This window comes from Sus scrofa, chromosome 17 (genome assembly GCF_054392235.1).
Source record: "Sus scrofa isolate SSC_HxYL_T2T_F1_AM1 chromosome 17, Sscrofa_HxYL_maternal_Yorkshire_Landrace_v2.0, whole genome shotgun sequence".
Taxonomy (NCBI): domain Eukaryota; kingdom Metazoa; phylum Chordata; class Mammalia; order Artiodactyla; family Suidae; genus Sus; species Sus scrofa.
Genome location: NC_139399.1, coordinates 46982593 through 46998258, shown reverse-complemented (window position 1 = coordinate 46998258; position 15666 = coordinate 46982593). Strand labels below are relative to the sequence as shown.

Genomic DNA, 15666 nt, shown 5'->3' with positions numbered 1-15666 from the left:
CTTCATGAAGTCGCCATTGCTTGTTAAGTTAGCATACTCCATAGAAGCATAGCGTTCACATCCTGCCTGCCTAGGCTAAAGTATCTGAAGTTTTTACCTCCTATGATGCCTTCCACTACTTAGATGTTAACCCACACCCCACAACCTGTGCCTTGGTGTTCAAGATAACTCTGCACTTTGCTGGTTCCAGCTTTGCTCAAGCTATGGCCTGTGGTGCCCTCTCCCCATTCTTCACCGAGCAAACTCATTCTTCATTGCCCTATCAAATTGTAATGTAGATGCAGTCTTGCAGACTGACACCCCAGAATTAAAGTGCTAGAATCGAATGTCAGAAATTATGCCCTTTTCTTTGTAGCTCCTACTTGCCTCTTGTATATAGAACCCACTTGTACTGTTACTGTTACCTGGAAGTACTGGATTGAGTCTAGGCTTAAATCGTATGACAGAGTGCAACACAATGCCTGATAACATACTAGGGGCTTAGGAAGTGTCCACTGAATACAAGGGAGACAAAGGTCAGCTTTGGGGACTGATTTTATGGCATAGGTGCTACAGGCACAGGTTGAATAGTCAGGGCTTCCCAAGCTGACAGTTCCTATCATAGCTCACCAAACTAGAGGGTAAAGGTTGAATGCTAATCAGGCATAAAACATGGCAGGGCTTCTCATTCCCAACTCAGGATGAGGCTAGAGACATGCCTGCCTCCAAATGTAGGGAGGTAGCATTTCCAGTGTTTGCCTGGCTGCTGTTGGTATAACCTAGGTGGGCTGGGAGCCAGTGAGAGCAGGTAGAGGCCCTTCCCATTGCCATCTCCTCTCCTGTTGAGGCTCCTATGAGACAGGCATTAGCCTATGAAGGTGGAGCTTCGGGGAGGCACCTATGTCTGGAACCCCTGGCCTGGAGGGGGAGAACCAGGTGTATCTGGATAACTCATCCCAGGCTAGGACCAATCTGCAATTCCCAAATTCACCAGAGCTGGAGCTGAGGCTCTCTAATTAAAGGTGGATTCACCCTTAAAGTCCGGGGTCTGGGGGCTCATAAAGATCTAAAAGAGACAAAGTTAGTTCTCAAGCAGTCTTGGACCCCCAGGGCAAAGCTAACCCTCAGTGGACAGAAGACAAAAGTCAAGTCCAGAGAGGGGACAGACCCCCCAGGATCACACCTCATAGCTAACAATATGTATTGCCAGGGAGAGAGCACCGGGTGTCAGAGGCCTCAGCTCTCATCTAAGCTCTCACAAACGTGGGAATATTGGCCAGTTGATCCCATCTGGGCCTCAGTCTCCTCATCTGTGAATGAGGGGTTATTCTGGCTGGTTGATGAGGGAGGCCTCACCAGATCAGCTGCTGGGCCTTTCAAAGTCACAAGTTTCATCACCTGCAGAGCACGGGCTAGAAGCTTCTAAATACCATTCCCTACAAAGGACCCAGGGTCCTTGGAGAAATGGTTAGTTCCAGGGCTGCAACAGAAAAGTACAAGATCATCCTGGAATATCCCGTTGTGGCAAAAGAACAAGAAAGTGCCTCAGAGAATGATAGAACCATGTCAAAAGGAACCCAGAAGCCAGCCTGAAGTGGCTTCCACTCCAAGCCAATGGAAGCATCAAAATATAAAATGTAATTTGTGCATCAAAATATAAAATGATAATAACGGATTATAACACATTGAATAAAATAAGCCATGAGTCCAACGCTGATATAATAAATGTGTAAGTAAATGGAAAATATAAGGGGAGAGTTATATAGTTCCAAAGAATCTCCTCACAAAATACCTATTAAAAGAGAATAAGACCCACTGAGCAGAGTGAAAAGGCAACCTATGGAATGGGAGAAAATATTTGCAAATCATATATCTGATATATCCAGGCCACAAAAAATTGGACAAATGAATAGATATTCTTCCAAAGATGATACGCAAATGGCTATCAAATGTATGAAAAGGTAGAGTTCCCACTGTGGCACAATGGGATTGGCAGCATCTTTGCAGCTCCAGGATGAAGGTTTGATAACCCAGCTGACACAGTGGGTTAAGGGATACGGCATTGCTGCAACTGTGGCTCAGATCTGACCCCTGGCCTGGGAATTCCATATGCTGTGGGGCACGCACTCCCCCGAACAATGTACGAAAAGATGCTAAATGTCACTAATAAAGAGAAATGCAAATTAAAACCAAAATGAGGACTTCCCATTGTGGCTTATAGGGTTAAGAACCCAACTAGTAGCCATGAGGAATGCAGATTCAATCCCTGGCCTTGCTCAGTGGGTTAAGGATCTGGCCATGCTGTGAGCTGTGGTAAAGCTCACAGAAGTGGCTCCAATCCGGGTGTAGCTGCGGCCAGTAGCTGTAGCTCCCATTTAACCCCTAGCCTAGGAACTTCCATGTGCTGCAGGTGCGACCCTTAAACACACACACACACACAATGACTTATCATCTAATACCCATTAGGACGGCTACTAAAAAAAAAAAAAAAAGAGAACAAGTGTTTACAAGGATGTGGAGAAACTGGAACTCTTGTTCACTGTTGATGAAAAAATCGTACAACTGCTATGGAACACAGGATGATGATTTCTCAAAAAAATCAAAACTAGAACTACCATATGACCCAGCAGATCCACTTATGGATATATATCCAAGAAAATTGAAAGCAGGTCTCAAAGAGCTATCTCCATACCATGTTCATAGCAGCATTATTCACAAAAGCCAAGAGGTGGAACCCAAATTTCCATCAACAGATGGATGAATGGATAAACAAAATATGTACAGGCCATGGAATATTATTCAGCCTTAAAAAGGAAAGAACTGTCACATGCTACAACTTGGATGAACCTTGAGGACATTGTGTTAAGTAAAATGAGCCAGTCACAAAATGAGAGATACTGTATGATTCCACTTATATGTGATATCTAAAGTTGTCAAATTTGGAGTTCCCGTCGTGGCACAGTGGTTAACGAATCCGACTAGGAACCATGAGGTTGCGGGTTCGGTCCCTGCCCTTGCTCAGTGGGTTAACGATCCGGCGTTGCCGTGAGCTGTGGTGTAGGTTGCAGACGCGGCTCGGATCCCGCGTTGCTGTGGCTCTGGTGTAGGCTAGTGGCTACAGCTCCGATGCGACCCCTAGCCTGGGAACCTCCATATGCCGCGGGAGCGGCCCCAAAGAAATAGCAAAAAGACAAAAAAAAAAAAAAAAAAAAAAAAAAAAAAAAATAAAGTTGTCAAATTTATAGAGACAGAAAGTAGAATAGCAGTTACCAGGGGCTGTGGGGAGGTGGGAAAGAGGAGTCATTTAATGGGTACAGAGTTTCAGATTTGCAAGATAAAAAAGTTCTGGTTATCTCTTTCACAACAATGTGAATATACTCAAGACTCCTGAACTATACATTTAAAAAGGTAAAGATGGTAATTTCATGTTATGTTTTTACATAACAAACATACATACATATTAAAATAAAGAGAGTAAGAAAGAGTAACTTTACAGTGGAGACACCATTTTAATCCAGTAATCAAAATTACCACCAGTAATGGGACAAACTGAAATCTTGGCGCCACCATATAGCATCTAGTGGGGAAAACGCAGCATCACTTCTGTCATTTCCAGCCAAAGAGGCATAACCTAAATCTAATCATGAGAAAACATCAAACAAGCTCTTCCTTATAGAAAGCACACTACAAAATAACTGTTCTATAACCTTTAAAAGTGTCAAGATCATGAATGTCAAAAAAAGGCTGAGAACTATATCAGACTGAAGGAAACCACAGAGGCATGACATCTAAGTGTACTGCTTGATCATGAGCTGGATCCTTTGCTCTAAAGGACACTACTGGGACAACTGGCAACATGTGAATGGACTCTGAGGGTTCAATGGCTATGATATGTCAATAATATTTGCCTGATTTTGACGGTTGTGGCTATGTAAGGAATGTCCTTGTCTGAAGGAAATAAACACTAAACTATTTGGGTGTGCTAATGTACACCAGACTTACTCTCAAATGGCTCAGGGGAAAACTTTTGTACTGCAAAAAGCTGTAACTTTTTTGGCTGCCCCGCTTCTCTTACAAGTCTTCTCTATCTCAAGAAATGACTACTCCATCCTTCCAGCTCTGCTCAAACCAAAATCTTTGGCATTATCCTTAGTTTCTCCCATTCCTCACATTCAGTGCTTTAGTAAACGCTGATCAGTTCTACCACTGAAATTTGTCCATGATCAGCTTCATCCAGACACCTCTACCACAATTCTGTGATCCAAGCCAACATAATCTCCTATTTGGATTATGGCACTGGCTTCCCCTGTCATCTAGTCTCCCTCATTCCACCTTCATGCTTAAAGCCTAAGTCTGTAGCCATATCATATCACTCCCTTGCAAGAGCTTTTCAGAGGCTTCCATCCCTCATTTACCCTGATTTTTCTTAGGCATTTTTTGTGTTCTTTAACCACTGACCCAGAATGCAAGCTCTTTGATGCCAAGGACCTTGGTTTGGTTTGATGCTGTATCTTCAAACCCTGACCAGCTCCCTCTCCCTAAAGCACATCTGCTAATTGGAGATAACACTGGTTGAATTCATCTAGATTTTAGTTCAGTCCTGCCAGTTCCCATATGCCTCCCTATCTAATGGAGATGCCAGAAGCCTGGCAGCTAAGGGACAGAAGGCAAGCACTGGCAGAAAGGGAAGAGGAGGAAGTAGGCAGCCAACAGGCTCCAGGGCTCTTCTGTTAGAGAGGCAGAAGATCCCATGAGCTGGTATCATCAAAGTGGATAAGGTGTGTAGGGTAATAGAGCAATATACAAATGCAGAATGATTCACTGGTGAGATCTTTCACATATGCAAATCCCCCAGCTGCTGTGATCCGTTAAGCTGAGAAATATCCACATGTGGGACTCTTAAATTTTATCTCTGTGGGCAGGGCTCCCAGACCTACTAGCAGTATCATTTTGTCCCTGGGAACTACTTTTTCACCTAATTCAGACATCTTCTTTCTGAGAGTCAAACTCTGAATTTAGTGTTTTATATAGACTACTTAATCTTCACGATTTTATGAAACACATGTTTTTATTATTCCCGTGTTACAGGTGGGGAAACTGAGGCAAAGAGCAGTCGCTTGCATCATGTCACACAGCTGGTTGAGAGCAGAGCAACCTAAATCCAGAACTGCTGCTCATGATGCTGCTCCTTTTGTTCTGTGATGTCAGTAAAATCAGAAAGACAAGAAAGGGGCTGGCTTTATTGGGAGGAGGCTTCCAGAAGAGCAATGAGCAATTACTCTCCATCTCCACCTTATATAAAACAAGAAATAGTCTTGAACTGTAGTGTGAGTTTTAAGTTATGACAGGAAGAAAGACTTTCTGACAGTAAGGGTTTTTTTTGTTTGTTTTTGTTTTTCGTCTTTTTGCTTTTTCTTTTTTTTTCTTTCTTTTTTTTTTTTTTTTTGGTCTTTTTGCTATTTCTTTGGGCCGCTCCTGCGGCATATGGAGGTTCCCAGCCGGCCTACGCCAGAGCCATGGCAACTCGGGATCCGAGCCACATCTGCGACCTACACCATAGCTCACGGCAATGCCAGATCCTTAACCCATTGAGCAGGCCAGGGATCGAACACGCAACCTCATGGTTAGTCACATTCGTTAACCACTGAGCCATGACGGGAACTCCTCTGACAGTAAGTTTTAAGATAAAAACCTGCTCTCAGGAAAAGATAACAGTCTCAGTCTCTAACCGTTAAAATCATAGATAACTGTGTTGTTAGGGCTTAAAGACCATGAGTCCTCTGCCTTCTTTCACGTGATAAGCCTTCAATAATGGATCAAGAGAGGGATGGCCCTCACCTGCAGCCAACCATTCTAGATGCTAACTTTGTGGTATCAGGAAGGACTTGAGACTGAGAAGTCTAGAGCCAAGTAGAAACAGGCAGACCCTTCATTTAAGATACCCTCAGAGAAGGGAGCTCACAGAAAACTGAGTAGGAGGCACATATGAAAGAAGGGAGTGACAGAGTTCCCGTCGTGCCGCAGTGGTTAACGAATCCGACTAGGAACCATGAGGTTGTGGGTTCAATCCCTGGCCTTGCTCAGTGGGTTAAGGATCCGGTATTGCCGTGACCTGTGGTGTAGGCTGAAGACGCGGCTCGGATCCTGCGTTGCTATGGCTCTGGCATAGGCCCAGTGGCTACAGCTCCAATTATACCCATAGTCTGGGAACTCTATATGCTGCGGGAGTGGCCCTAGAAAAGACAAAAAAAAGAAAAAGAAAGAAAGAAAGAAAGAAGGGAGTGAGGACAAACTTCTCCAGCCTCCTTGGGTGAGAAAAAACTTTATTACCCTGCTGAGGGACTGAGCAGTTTCTTCCTTTCAAATAATGAAATACCATGTTTCTTTTTTTTTTTTGCCTTGGCTATCAGGGAGCTCAAAACTAGATTTTATAATCACCATGGCTAATGCTTCTACAAATCCATATTGGCTTCCATTTTCTTCTTGCTCGCTCTCTCTTTTTTTTTTTTTTGAGGCCACACCCGAGGCATATGGAGGTTCCCAGGCTAGGGGTCTAATCGGAGCTACAGCTGCCATCCTGTGCCACAGCACAGCAACGGCAGATCCAAGCCGCTTCTGTGACCTACATCACAGCTCACAGCAATGTCAGATCCTTAACCCACTGAGTGACGCTAGGGATCGAACCTGCAATCTCATGGTTCCTAGTCAGATTCGTTCCCCCTATGCCATGACAGGAACTCCTCTTCTTACTCTTAATTATCTAATTTCTAGTGAAACAGCATGCTTCCCCTTTTGCCTTGGCTATCAAGGAGTTTATTATCAGATATTAAAATCAATTATCACCTAATTACAAAGTCAATTATACAAACAATTATGGTTGTAATTTTTTGTTGTGGGGGGTGGGGAGAGCTGAGCCCACAGCATGCAGAAGTTCCCAGGCCAGGGATCAAACCCATGTCACAGCAGCAAGTTGAGCGGTTGCAATGACAACGCCGTATCCTTAACCCAGATCCTCAACCCACTGCACCAAAAGGGAACTGGTTTTAATTTTTATTTTAAAATAATTTCACACCAAAATTGCAAGAATGGTGCAGCCACTGTGGAAAACAATTACTCAAAAAATTAAAAATGGAATTATCGTATGATCCAGCAGTTCCATTTCTTAGTATATACCAAGAGAACTGAAAGCAGGATCTCATAGATATTTGTACACCCATGTTCATAATAGCATTATTCACAAAAGCCAAGAGGTAGAAGCAACCCAAGGGTTCATCAGTAGATGAATGGATAAACAAAATGTGGTCTATACATACCTTATTTAGCCTTAAAAAGAAAGAATTTTTTTTTTTTTTTGTCTTTTTGCCATTTCTTGGGCTGCTCCCGCAGCATATGGAGGTTCCCAGGCTAGGTCTAATCAGAGCTTTTTGCTGCTGGCCTACGCCAGAGCCACAGCAACATGGGATCCAAGCCACGTCTGCAACCTACACCACAGTTTATGGCAACGTCGGATCCCTAACCCACTGAGTAAGGCCAGGGATCGAACCCACAACCTCATGGTTTCTAGTCGGATTAGTTAACCACTGAGCCATGACGGTAACTCCAAAAAAGAAGGAAATTCTGACACATGCTACAATATGATCCTTGAGAATACTATATTATGTGAAATATGACACTTACAAAAAGATATTGTATAATTTCACTTATTTAAGGTATGTAAAGTAGTCAAATCAGAGAGAGTAGAATGGTGGTTGCCAAGGGCTGGGAGAGAAGGATAGGAAATGGGGAGTCATTGTTTAAAGGGCACAGAGGCTCAGTTTGACAGGATGACAAGAGACCTGGAAATGGATGTGGTGATGGTTGCAAACAGTGTGAAGGTCAATGAACTTAAAAATTTAAAAATAGGAGTTCCAGTTGTGGCTCAGCGGTAATGAATCCGACTAGTGTGATGAGGACAAGGGTTCAATGCCTGGCTCTGCTCAGTGGGGTAAGGATCCAGCATTGCCATGAGCTGTGGTGTAAGTCACAGATGCGACTCAGATCCAGGATTGCTGTGCCTTGGCGTAGGCCGGCAGCTGCAGCTCTGACTCAATCTCCTAGCCTGGGAACTTCCACATGCTGTGGGTGGGATCCTAAAAAGACAACAAACAAATAAAAACAAACTTAAAAATGGTTGCAAGGGTAAATTTTATGTTCATTATTCAATTAGAGTAATTTTTACAAAAAATAAAGGAATTGTTCAAAGAACTCCTAGGTATCCTTCATACAGATTCGCCAATTGTCATTATTTCGCTATACATGCTTTGCTGTTCTAAATATACACACAATACATTTCTAAATCACTTGAAAGTAAGCTGAAATCATCTCCCTTGATAACAGCCAAGTACCTCAGTGTGTATTTCCTAAGAACAAGGAGATTCCCTTACATAACCACAGTACAATTACCAACATCAGGACATGTAACATTAATACAATACTACTATGTCATCCGCTATTCATTTTCACACTTCACAAGGGTCTCAATCCATTTTCTTTTTTATTCTGATTTGCTGTTGTGTGTGGGGAGGTTTTAGAAGATAATAGGTGGGGGTAAAACAAAAGACAGGGTCAGGGGCTCTGCAGAGCCCTGGAGTTTCGGGGAAGCTTAAGAATATTTACTGACTCCACGGATTTTACAAATGATGGTAGTGAAGATCCAGAAAGGGGAGGAGGGAGCCTGGCTAAAAGTTACACAGCCCTTGTCCAGATTCCCACTTGTCCCCAGGCTCTGTCCCCAGGGCTAAAGCCCACAGCCTTTAGTAGCCACGAAAAGCCCTTGTTCCAGCTTTGGTGCTGCTTCTCAGCCACCAAGAAACTACTTGTCTTAATTGTCAGCTCTGAACTAGTGACTCAAATTCTGCATCTCATCACCCTTGTGGTTAAACTCCTTAAATTCTCAAGTGACACAAAAACATCACGGCAAAGTGGCCTCTGGTGGTGCTATGGGAATCTCGAAGTGACACTTCTCACCCCTTAGACTTTCCAGAAGTGGAAGGTAAGATTTTTCCACGAGTTATGTAAAAGAATCAGAGGATTTAAAGAATGCCTTTTGCTTCCAGCCCCAAGAAGGGATCTTAAACACATAACAAATGCTGGCAATATCTCTTGTGTTTCTCAAATGGGTTTTTTCATGTATCCCAAACAGTGGAAGCTCTCAGTGCTGGGGGCTATATTTTTGGCTTGAGTGTCCTGGGTGTGCCTCTCCAAGTATGACTATGCTTATTTACATATGGCAAATCATCCCAGAGGGCCAATATTGTCTCTCTAGCACAGTTCCAGGGTTGTGTGTACAGAATTTCTGTTTTGCAAACAGGTGGCTCATTTGGGATAGATGAGTAAGGGTGGTGTCACAGTACACACCTGCTACGTTGCTATTTGCCTAGGAGGGCGCCAGGGCACAGTGAAAGCACATGGATTTCCTGGAACAACCACCTGGTAGCTTAGACAAGGCCTTTGCCTCTCTGGGCCTCAGGCTCTTCATCTGTCAAATAGGGACAATACCACCTAGTTAGTAGCCAGGAAGTATGTTCAGGATAAGTGATAGCCTCTATAGAGTGCCTCACACAATGCGGGCATACACTGGGCACTCTGTGCCTGAGCCTGCGCCTTCCTCCCTTGTGACAGGTCACTGCAGGCTTCCTGACCCCCGGATCTGTGCCAGGTGGGCAGGGAGAGCCCCTGTAGCACTGAAAACACCTGTGCCAAGAGGTGTCATAGTATCTCCTTCTACATGAGCTTTCCTCCCATATAAGTCCTAATTTGTCCTCCCTGCCTGATTCTGATCCCTGCTGCACGTTGCAGAGCAGGGAGGGGTGGGGGTGGGGATTCTGAAGCTCACAGCCCGGAGGCTACAAGGCTCTCACACACACAACCACTAGCCCTCCCCACACTCTTTCAGCCATTCTTCCTTCAAATAGCACCCTCATCCACAGTGCTTGTTAATGCTTTGGTGACCTGCCTCTGCTCTCTCCCTCCAAGGCTGCCCCTTAATACTGACATTAACCATTTCATTTAGTGAAGAGTGTGGGGACTGGGCGGAGATGACATCTAGGACCCTCCCATCCCACATCTCTCAGGGATGGCCCTCCTTGTCCATCATGAAGGCGTAGCCTTTCAAAGCCTCAGTTTCCTAGTCCATTGAGGGGGATGAGAGTCTCTGGATGGCCAAATTGATCTTGGTCAAAAATGTACTAATACCATTTAATGTAGCTTAGCATTAAGCACTTAGTCTCTACCAGGGACTATACCTGTGTAACTGAACACAACTAGGGCCAAGTGCTGCCCACTCGCTGCTTGATTACTAAATTCAAAGAAACAGTAAAACTGCATAAAATCATAAATAAGAGCTATTCAAATGTTTATTTGGATTTTAAAGAAAATGCCAAAGGAGAAATTCATTCTCAGTGCACAGAAAAGTTCTTTGAAGACTGGATATTTCTCATTCTCAAGTTTTGTTACATAGTGGTTTCGGAAAAAGCTTTGCTCTTTCTCTGTTCCCCTCAAGACTTCCTAAAGGTTTGCCCTCACAACCTCTCCCCCTGCACATGGTGCCCTCACTCCCAAGATGCCCTTCTAGACTATTTTCTCACCCACCACTCCCCTAGAAAGCAAGCTCTGCCTCTTATGCTGTAAGTCTTTTCTCTCACTTCCCAGGAAGCAGGGCACAGGGGTCTTGGTGAAATCCTCCACCTTGCTGTACATGTACCACTTCTTTTAATCCTCAGCAGCTATTAACTGGCAGACCTAGGATCTTAGCCCCGAAGTCATTAGACTCCAGTCAGATGCTCAGCAAGATGGCTGTCATGGAATAAACGCTCAATAGTAAGTTTCTCAACCCTTCTCTGGTCCTGTCATGTCTGCTCAAGAACCTTCAAGATTTCCCTATTGCCTAGAGCAGGGATCAACAAACAATGGCACACAGACCAAATCTAGGCTGCCACCTGTTTTTGTAAATAAAGCTTTATTGGAACACTAAAGTGACTTTCACCAGAGTTGGTAGTTGCAACAGAAACCATAAGGCCTGCAAAAACTAATATATTTATTATGTGGCCTTTTATAGAGTTTGCTGACTCCTGGCCTAAGGCAAAAGAGGGAACACAGATTGCCCCTTATCTTCCTTTGGATCTGCTGCAGAGCAAATACTTAATAAACACATTGCAAATGAATGAACAAAATATCCACACCATCATCTTGAGCCACAGCCCTCCATGCAAAGAGGCCCCTAAATATAGTCAGATACCCCAACTTACCTGGTCCCCAAACAGTGCCACATAGCCTTGTAGGTCACAGACAGCCCTTCCAGGACTGCCACAGATGTCCCAGACTCCTCCACCCTCTGAGGCCATCAGGGTCGTCCCGATGATTAAGTCCACTGCTTCTCTCCTCTTGTACATCCACGCTCTCTTCTTTTTTTTTTTTTTTGTCTTTTTTTTTTGCTATTTCTTGGGCCGCTCCCGCGGCATATGGAGGTTCCCAGGCTAGGGGTCTAATCAGAGCTGTGGCCGCCAGCCTACGCCAGAGCCAGAGCAACTCGGGATCCAAGCCGCGTCTGCAACCTACACCACAGCTCACAGCAACGCCGGATCGTTAACCCACTGAGCAAGGGCAGGGACCCAACCCGCAACCTCATGGTTCCTAGTCGGATTCGTTAACCACTGCGCCACGACGGGAACTCCCACACTCTCTTCTGATGGAAAATTCCCTACTCCTCCTTCTTGGCTGCATGTGTAAAGTTTTCTTTAAAATTCAGCAAACAAAATTATAATGTTGAATATGCGTTTCAAACTATATTCACCTCTCACTGGTGAAAACCACTGATCCAGCATGCTCATTTTGCCACGGGAGGAACTGGGGCTGCAGGCGAAGGACTCAAGGCGCTCAAGGGGGACCCGTGAGACAGACACAGAGCCAGGCTCTCCAGAGCTCCTGATGGCCGGCTCAGCATCCAGGTGTTCCTCTGGGTCTGCTCACGGGGTGGGGGTGGGGGTGGGGTGGGTGAGTGTGTAGGTACTGGGTGGAGGAGGGCTCCTGTCTCTCCTGGCAGCTCCGGGCTGGACTCTTGTGTTGCCATGGCCTCTACCAGGCCCCTCAGGGCTCTCAAAGCTAAACCATAGGGTTTCCCACGGGAGAGAGGTGACTTGGTCCTGGGTCTGTGGTGCTGAGACTAGACAGGAATCCTGAGTTCTAGACCCAGCACTACCAGCAAGGAGAGCCAGCCCAGGCCAGTGATGGGTGTTGGCCAGGACCCACCAGAGGGACTGAGGAGCCCTCTGAGTCCCACAGACCACCTTCTTGTCTCTGGTCTGCATCCTCTCAGGCTGCTCACTCCTCATCCTTGAGCCAGAACGCCAGCTCCTGTGGCTGCCCATCTGTCTTTGGCTCCTCACACCTCCCCTCATGGTCACGCCTCACTCCACTTGCTGGCAAAGCCCTGTCAGTCTGACAGAGCTCCATGACAAGCTACTGGCAAACCAGCAGCCTGTGGGCCCAACACAGCCTACGTATGTGTTTTGTTTGCCTAACACAGTATTTCAAAAACAATTTGAATTTGTTGCTCACATTTGAAAACCAGTAGGAATCATCTAAAATATTGGGTTTCTGGATTGTCTTAAAAAAAATCTAAAGATCAGCAGTACCAGGCCTGCATTATTTCTTGGCATGGCATCAGCTGACAGGCTGTGGAGCAGCTGCTCCACCTGGATGAGGAATGTGTGCACCAGTCCCCACCATTCCCTGTTGCCTTCCCAGTCCTTCTGCTACACTCCTTTAGAGGACCTCTCTGGCCTTGCACCCCCCATCCCCACCCCCATCTTGTCTCTGTGCTTCCCACCTATCTCATCAGGTAAGACCCCTCAACCCTGAGGCTATCCCCAGTGATTAACCCATCCACATCCAGCTGCCTGAGCATAATTGACTCAGTCTCACAATGTCAAGGGAGACAGAGCCCCAGCTGCTGCTCCCAAATACCTCTCTGGACCCAGAGCTCAGCCCCCAGGATCACCCAGGTGTAAGCCCCACAACTCCCATGGTAGGTATGCAGAAAACATGGTGGTCAATCCAATACCTTTTATTGATTCTAAACAAGGACCCCTGCATTCTTATACTGAGGCAGGAGTTCTTGGATTTTGTACCGGGGTGCTATAATAGCTTGAACAATCCTCAGTGGGGGAAGATATTTCTGGGGTGCCATAAAAATGGGATGATGACATTTAATCTTCTTGTCTAAGCTACACAAATCCAGCATCACAGCCTTGGGGTTGTAGATCCCTTTCTTCTTGGGCCGGATTGGGGTGAATGGTGGACATTGGCGAGGCTCTACAAGCAGCCGTACCAGGTCCTTTCGAAAGATATTCCAGGTGTTCTCCTTGAGGAACTTCTGGCACATATCTTCATCGCTAAAGGTAAGGCACAGATGCTGACGTTACCACACCAGCTCCTCCCTGACCCCTACCCCTCCAGCCCTGCCTCCTGCCACTCTTTCCAATCCCTAGAGACACTGTGCTCTGACCCACTTCTTTTCCCAGACTCCTCTTTGGATACCTTACCTTTCCATGCATTCATCCCCTAAACATGCACTAGTCCATGCAGTGGCCATGAGCCACATGTGGCTACTGAGTAGCAGAAGTATGGTCAGTCTGAATCAAAGATGGGCTCTGAATGTAAAATACATACCAGATTTCAAAGACTTACAACAACAAAAAGAATGTAGAATATCTCAGTAATTTTTTTGTTGATTACATGTTGAAATGATAATATTTTAGATATATTGCATTCAACAAAATAAATTATTAAAATTAACTTCACCCATTTTATTTTAATGGCCACACCTGAGACATATGGAAGTTCCTGGGCCAGGGATCCAATGGGAGCTGCAGCTGAGGCCCATGCCACAGCCACAGAACTACCAGATCCAAGCCACACCTGCGACCTCCACTGCAACTCACAGCAACACCAGATCCTTAACCCACTGAGCAGGCCAGGGATCTAACCTGCATCCTCACAGAGACAATGTTGGGTTCTTAACTCACTGAGCCACAAAAGGAACTCCTCATCCATTTCTTTATCTCTGTCTTTCTTTTTTTTTTTTCTTTCTTTTTTTTTTTTGCTTTTTAAGGCTACCCCTGCAGCATATGGAAGTTCCCAGCTCAAATCAGAGCTGCAGCTGCTGGCTTACACCACAGTCATAGCAGTGCAGCAGCCAAGTCACGCCTGTGACCTACATCATAGCTCATGGCAACACCAGATCCTTAACCCACTGAGTGGGGCCGGGGATCGAACCTGAATCCTCATGGATACTATTCGGGTTTGTAACCCACTGATCCACAAAAGGAACTCCTTTTTTTTGTTGTTTTTAATTTTAGGACTACACCTGTGGCACATGGAAGTTCCCAGGCTAGGGGTCGAATCAGAGCCATAGCTGCTGGCCTACACCACAGACACAGCAATGCCAGATCCGAGCTACATCTGCGACCTACACTGTAGCTCACAGCAACGCTGTATACTTAACTCACTGAGTAAGGCCAGGGATCAAAACCACATCCTCATGGACACTTAACGCATTGTGCCACAATGGGAACTCCCCCACTTCTTTCCTTTTTAAATTGTATTTAAAATTTTTTTTAATTATAGTTGATTTACCACCACCATTTCTTTTTATTCCTTATAAAGTGGCTATTGAAAATTCTAAATTATGTATGTGATCATTAGCCATCAGGGAAATGTAAGACAAAGCCACACAATATGCCACTTATGCCCACTAGAATGACAATAATTAAAAAGACAAATAATAACAATGTGTTAATAGGGATGTGGTGATATTGGAACAAGGGTTTCAATACATTACATTGGGTTTTTTTTTCCTTTTTGTCTTTTTAGGGTTGCACCTGCAGCATATGGAAGTTCCCAGGCTAGGGGTCAAATTGGAGCTGCAGCTGCAGGCCTACACCACAGCCACAGCAACTTGGGATCTGAGCCTTGTCTGAGACCTACACCACAGCTCACGGCAATGCCAGATCCTTAACCCACTGAGAGAGACCAGGGATCAAACCCTAGTCCTCATGGATCTTAGTCGGACCACTAAGCCACGACAGGAACGCCCCAATACATTGCCGACAGAAATGTAAAATCATTCAGCCACTTTGAAAAATAGTCCAGCAGTTCCTCAAAAGGTTAAACAGAGTTAACGTACGATGCAGCAATTCCAATCCTAGGTATACACCCAAGAGAAATGAAAACATAGGTCCACACAAAAGCTTGCACAAGAATGTTCACAGCAGCATTACTCATAATAGTCAAAAAGTGGAAAGAACCCAAATGCCCATCAACTGATGAATGGATAAAGTGCAGCATATACATGCACTGGAATATTATTTGACAATAAAAAGGAATGAAGTACTGGTACTTGCTACAACATGCGTGAACCTTGAAAACGTTATGCTAAGAAGCCAGTCACACATATGTGGTTCCATTTAACTGAAATGTCCAGACTGGACAAATCTATAGAAACAGAAAGTAGATTGGTAGCTGCCTTGGCTGGTCTTGGTGCCCTGGCTCTCCTCTGCCCCTTTCCCTCATTGCACATGAAGGTGAGGCAAGTAGAGGAGGGTAGAGTAGGCTCAGGACTCACTGGCTTATTTCCTCCTGAGACCACGG

The 15666-nt window shown here is 45.1% G+C and overlaps 1 protein-coding gene across 11 annotated transcripts in view; it reads right to left on the bottom strand.

Annotated features, from left to right (window-relative positions):
- Positions 1-13065: 13065 nt before the first annotated feature.
- The window catches only part of CNBD2 (cyclic nucleotide binding domain containing 2), a 64392-nt gene continuing 61791 nt past the window's right edge, over positions 13066-15666 (bottom strand). For 10 of the 11 annotated variants that reach the window (XR_014832273.1, XM_021077743.2, XM_085003842.1 and 7 more), the window contains one exon: positions 13066-13409. Coding sequence is in view for 10 of the 11 variants with exons in the window: in XM_021077743.2 (XP_020933402.1) it covers positions 13091-13409 (319 nt within the window). In the remaining variant the exon portion in view is untranslated. The remainder of the gene's footprint in view (positions 13410-15666) is intronic. The other variant, XM_085003839.1, reaches the window with a different exon arrangement.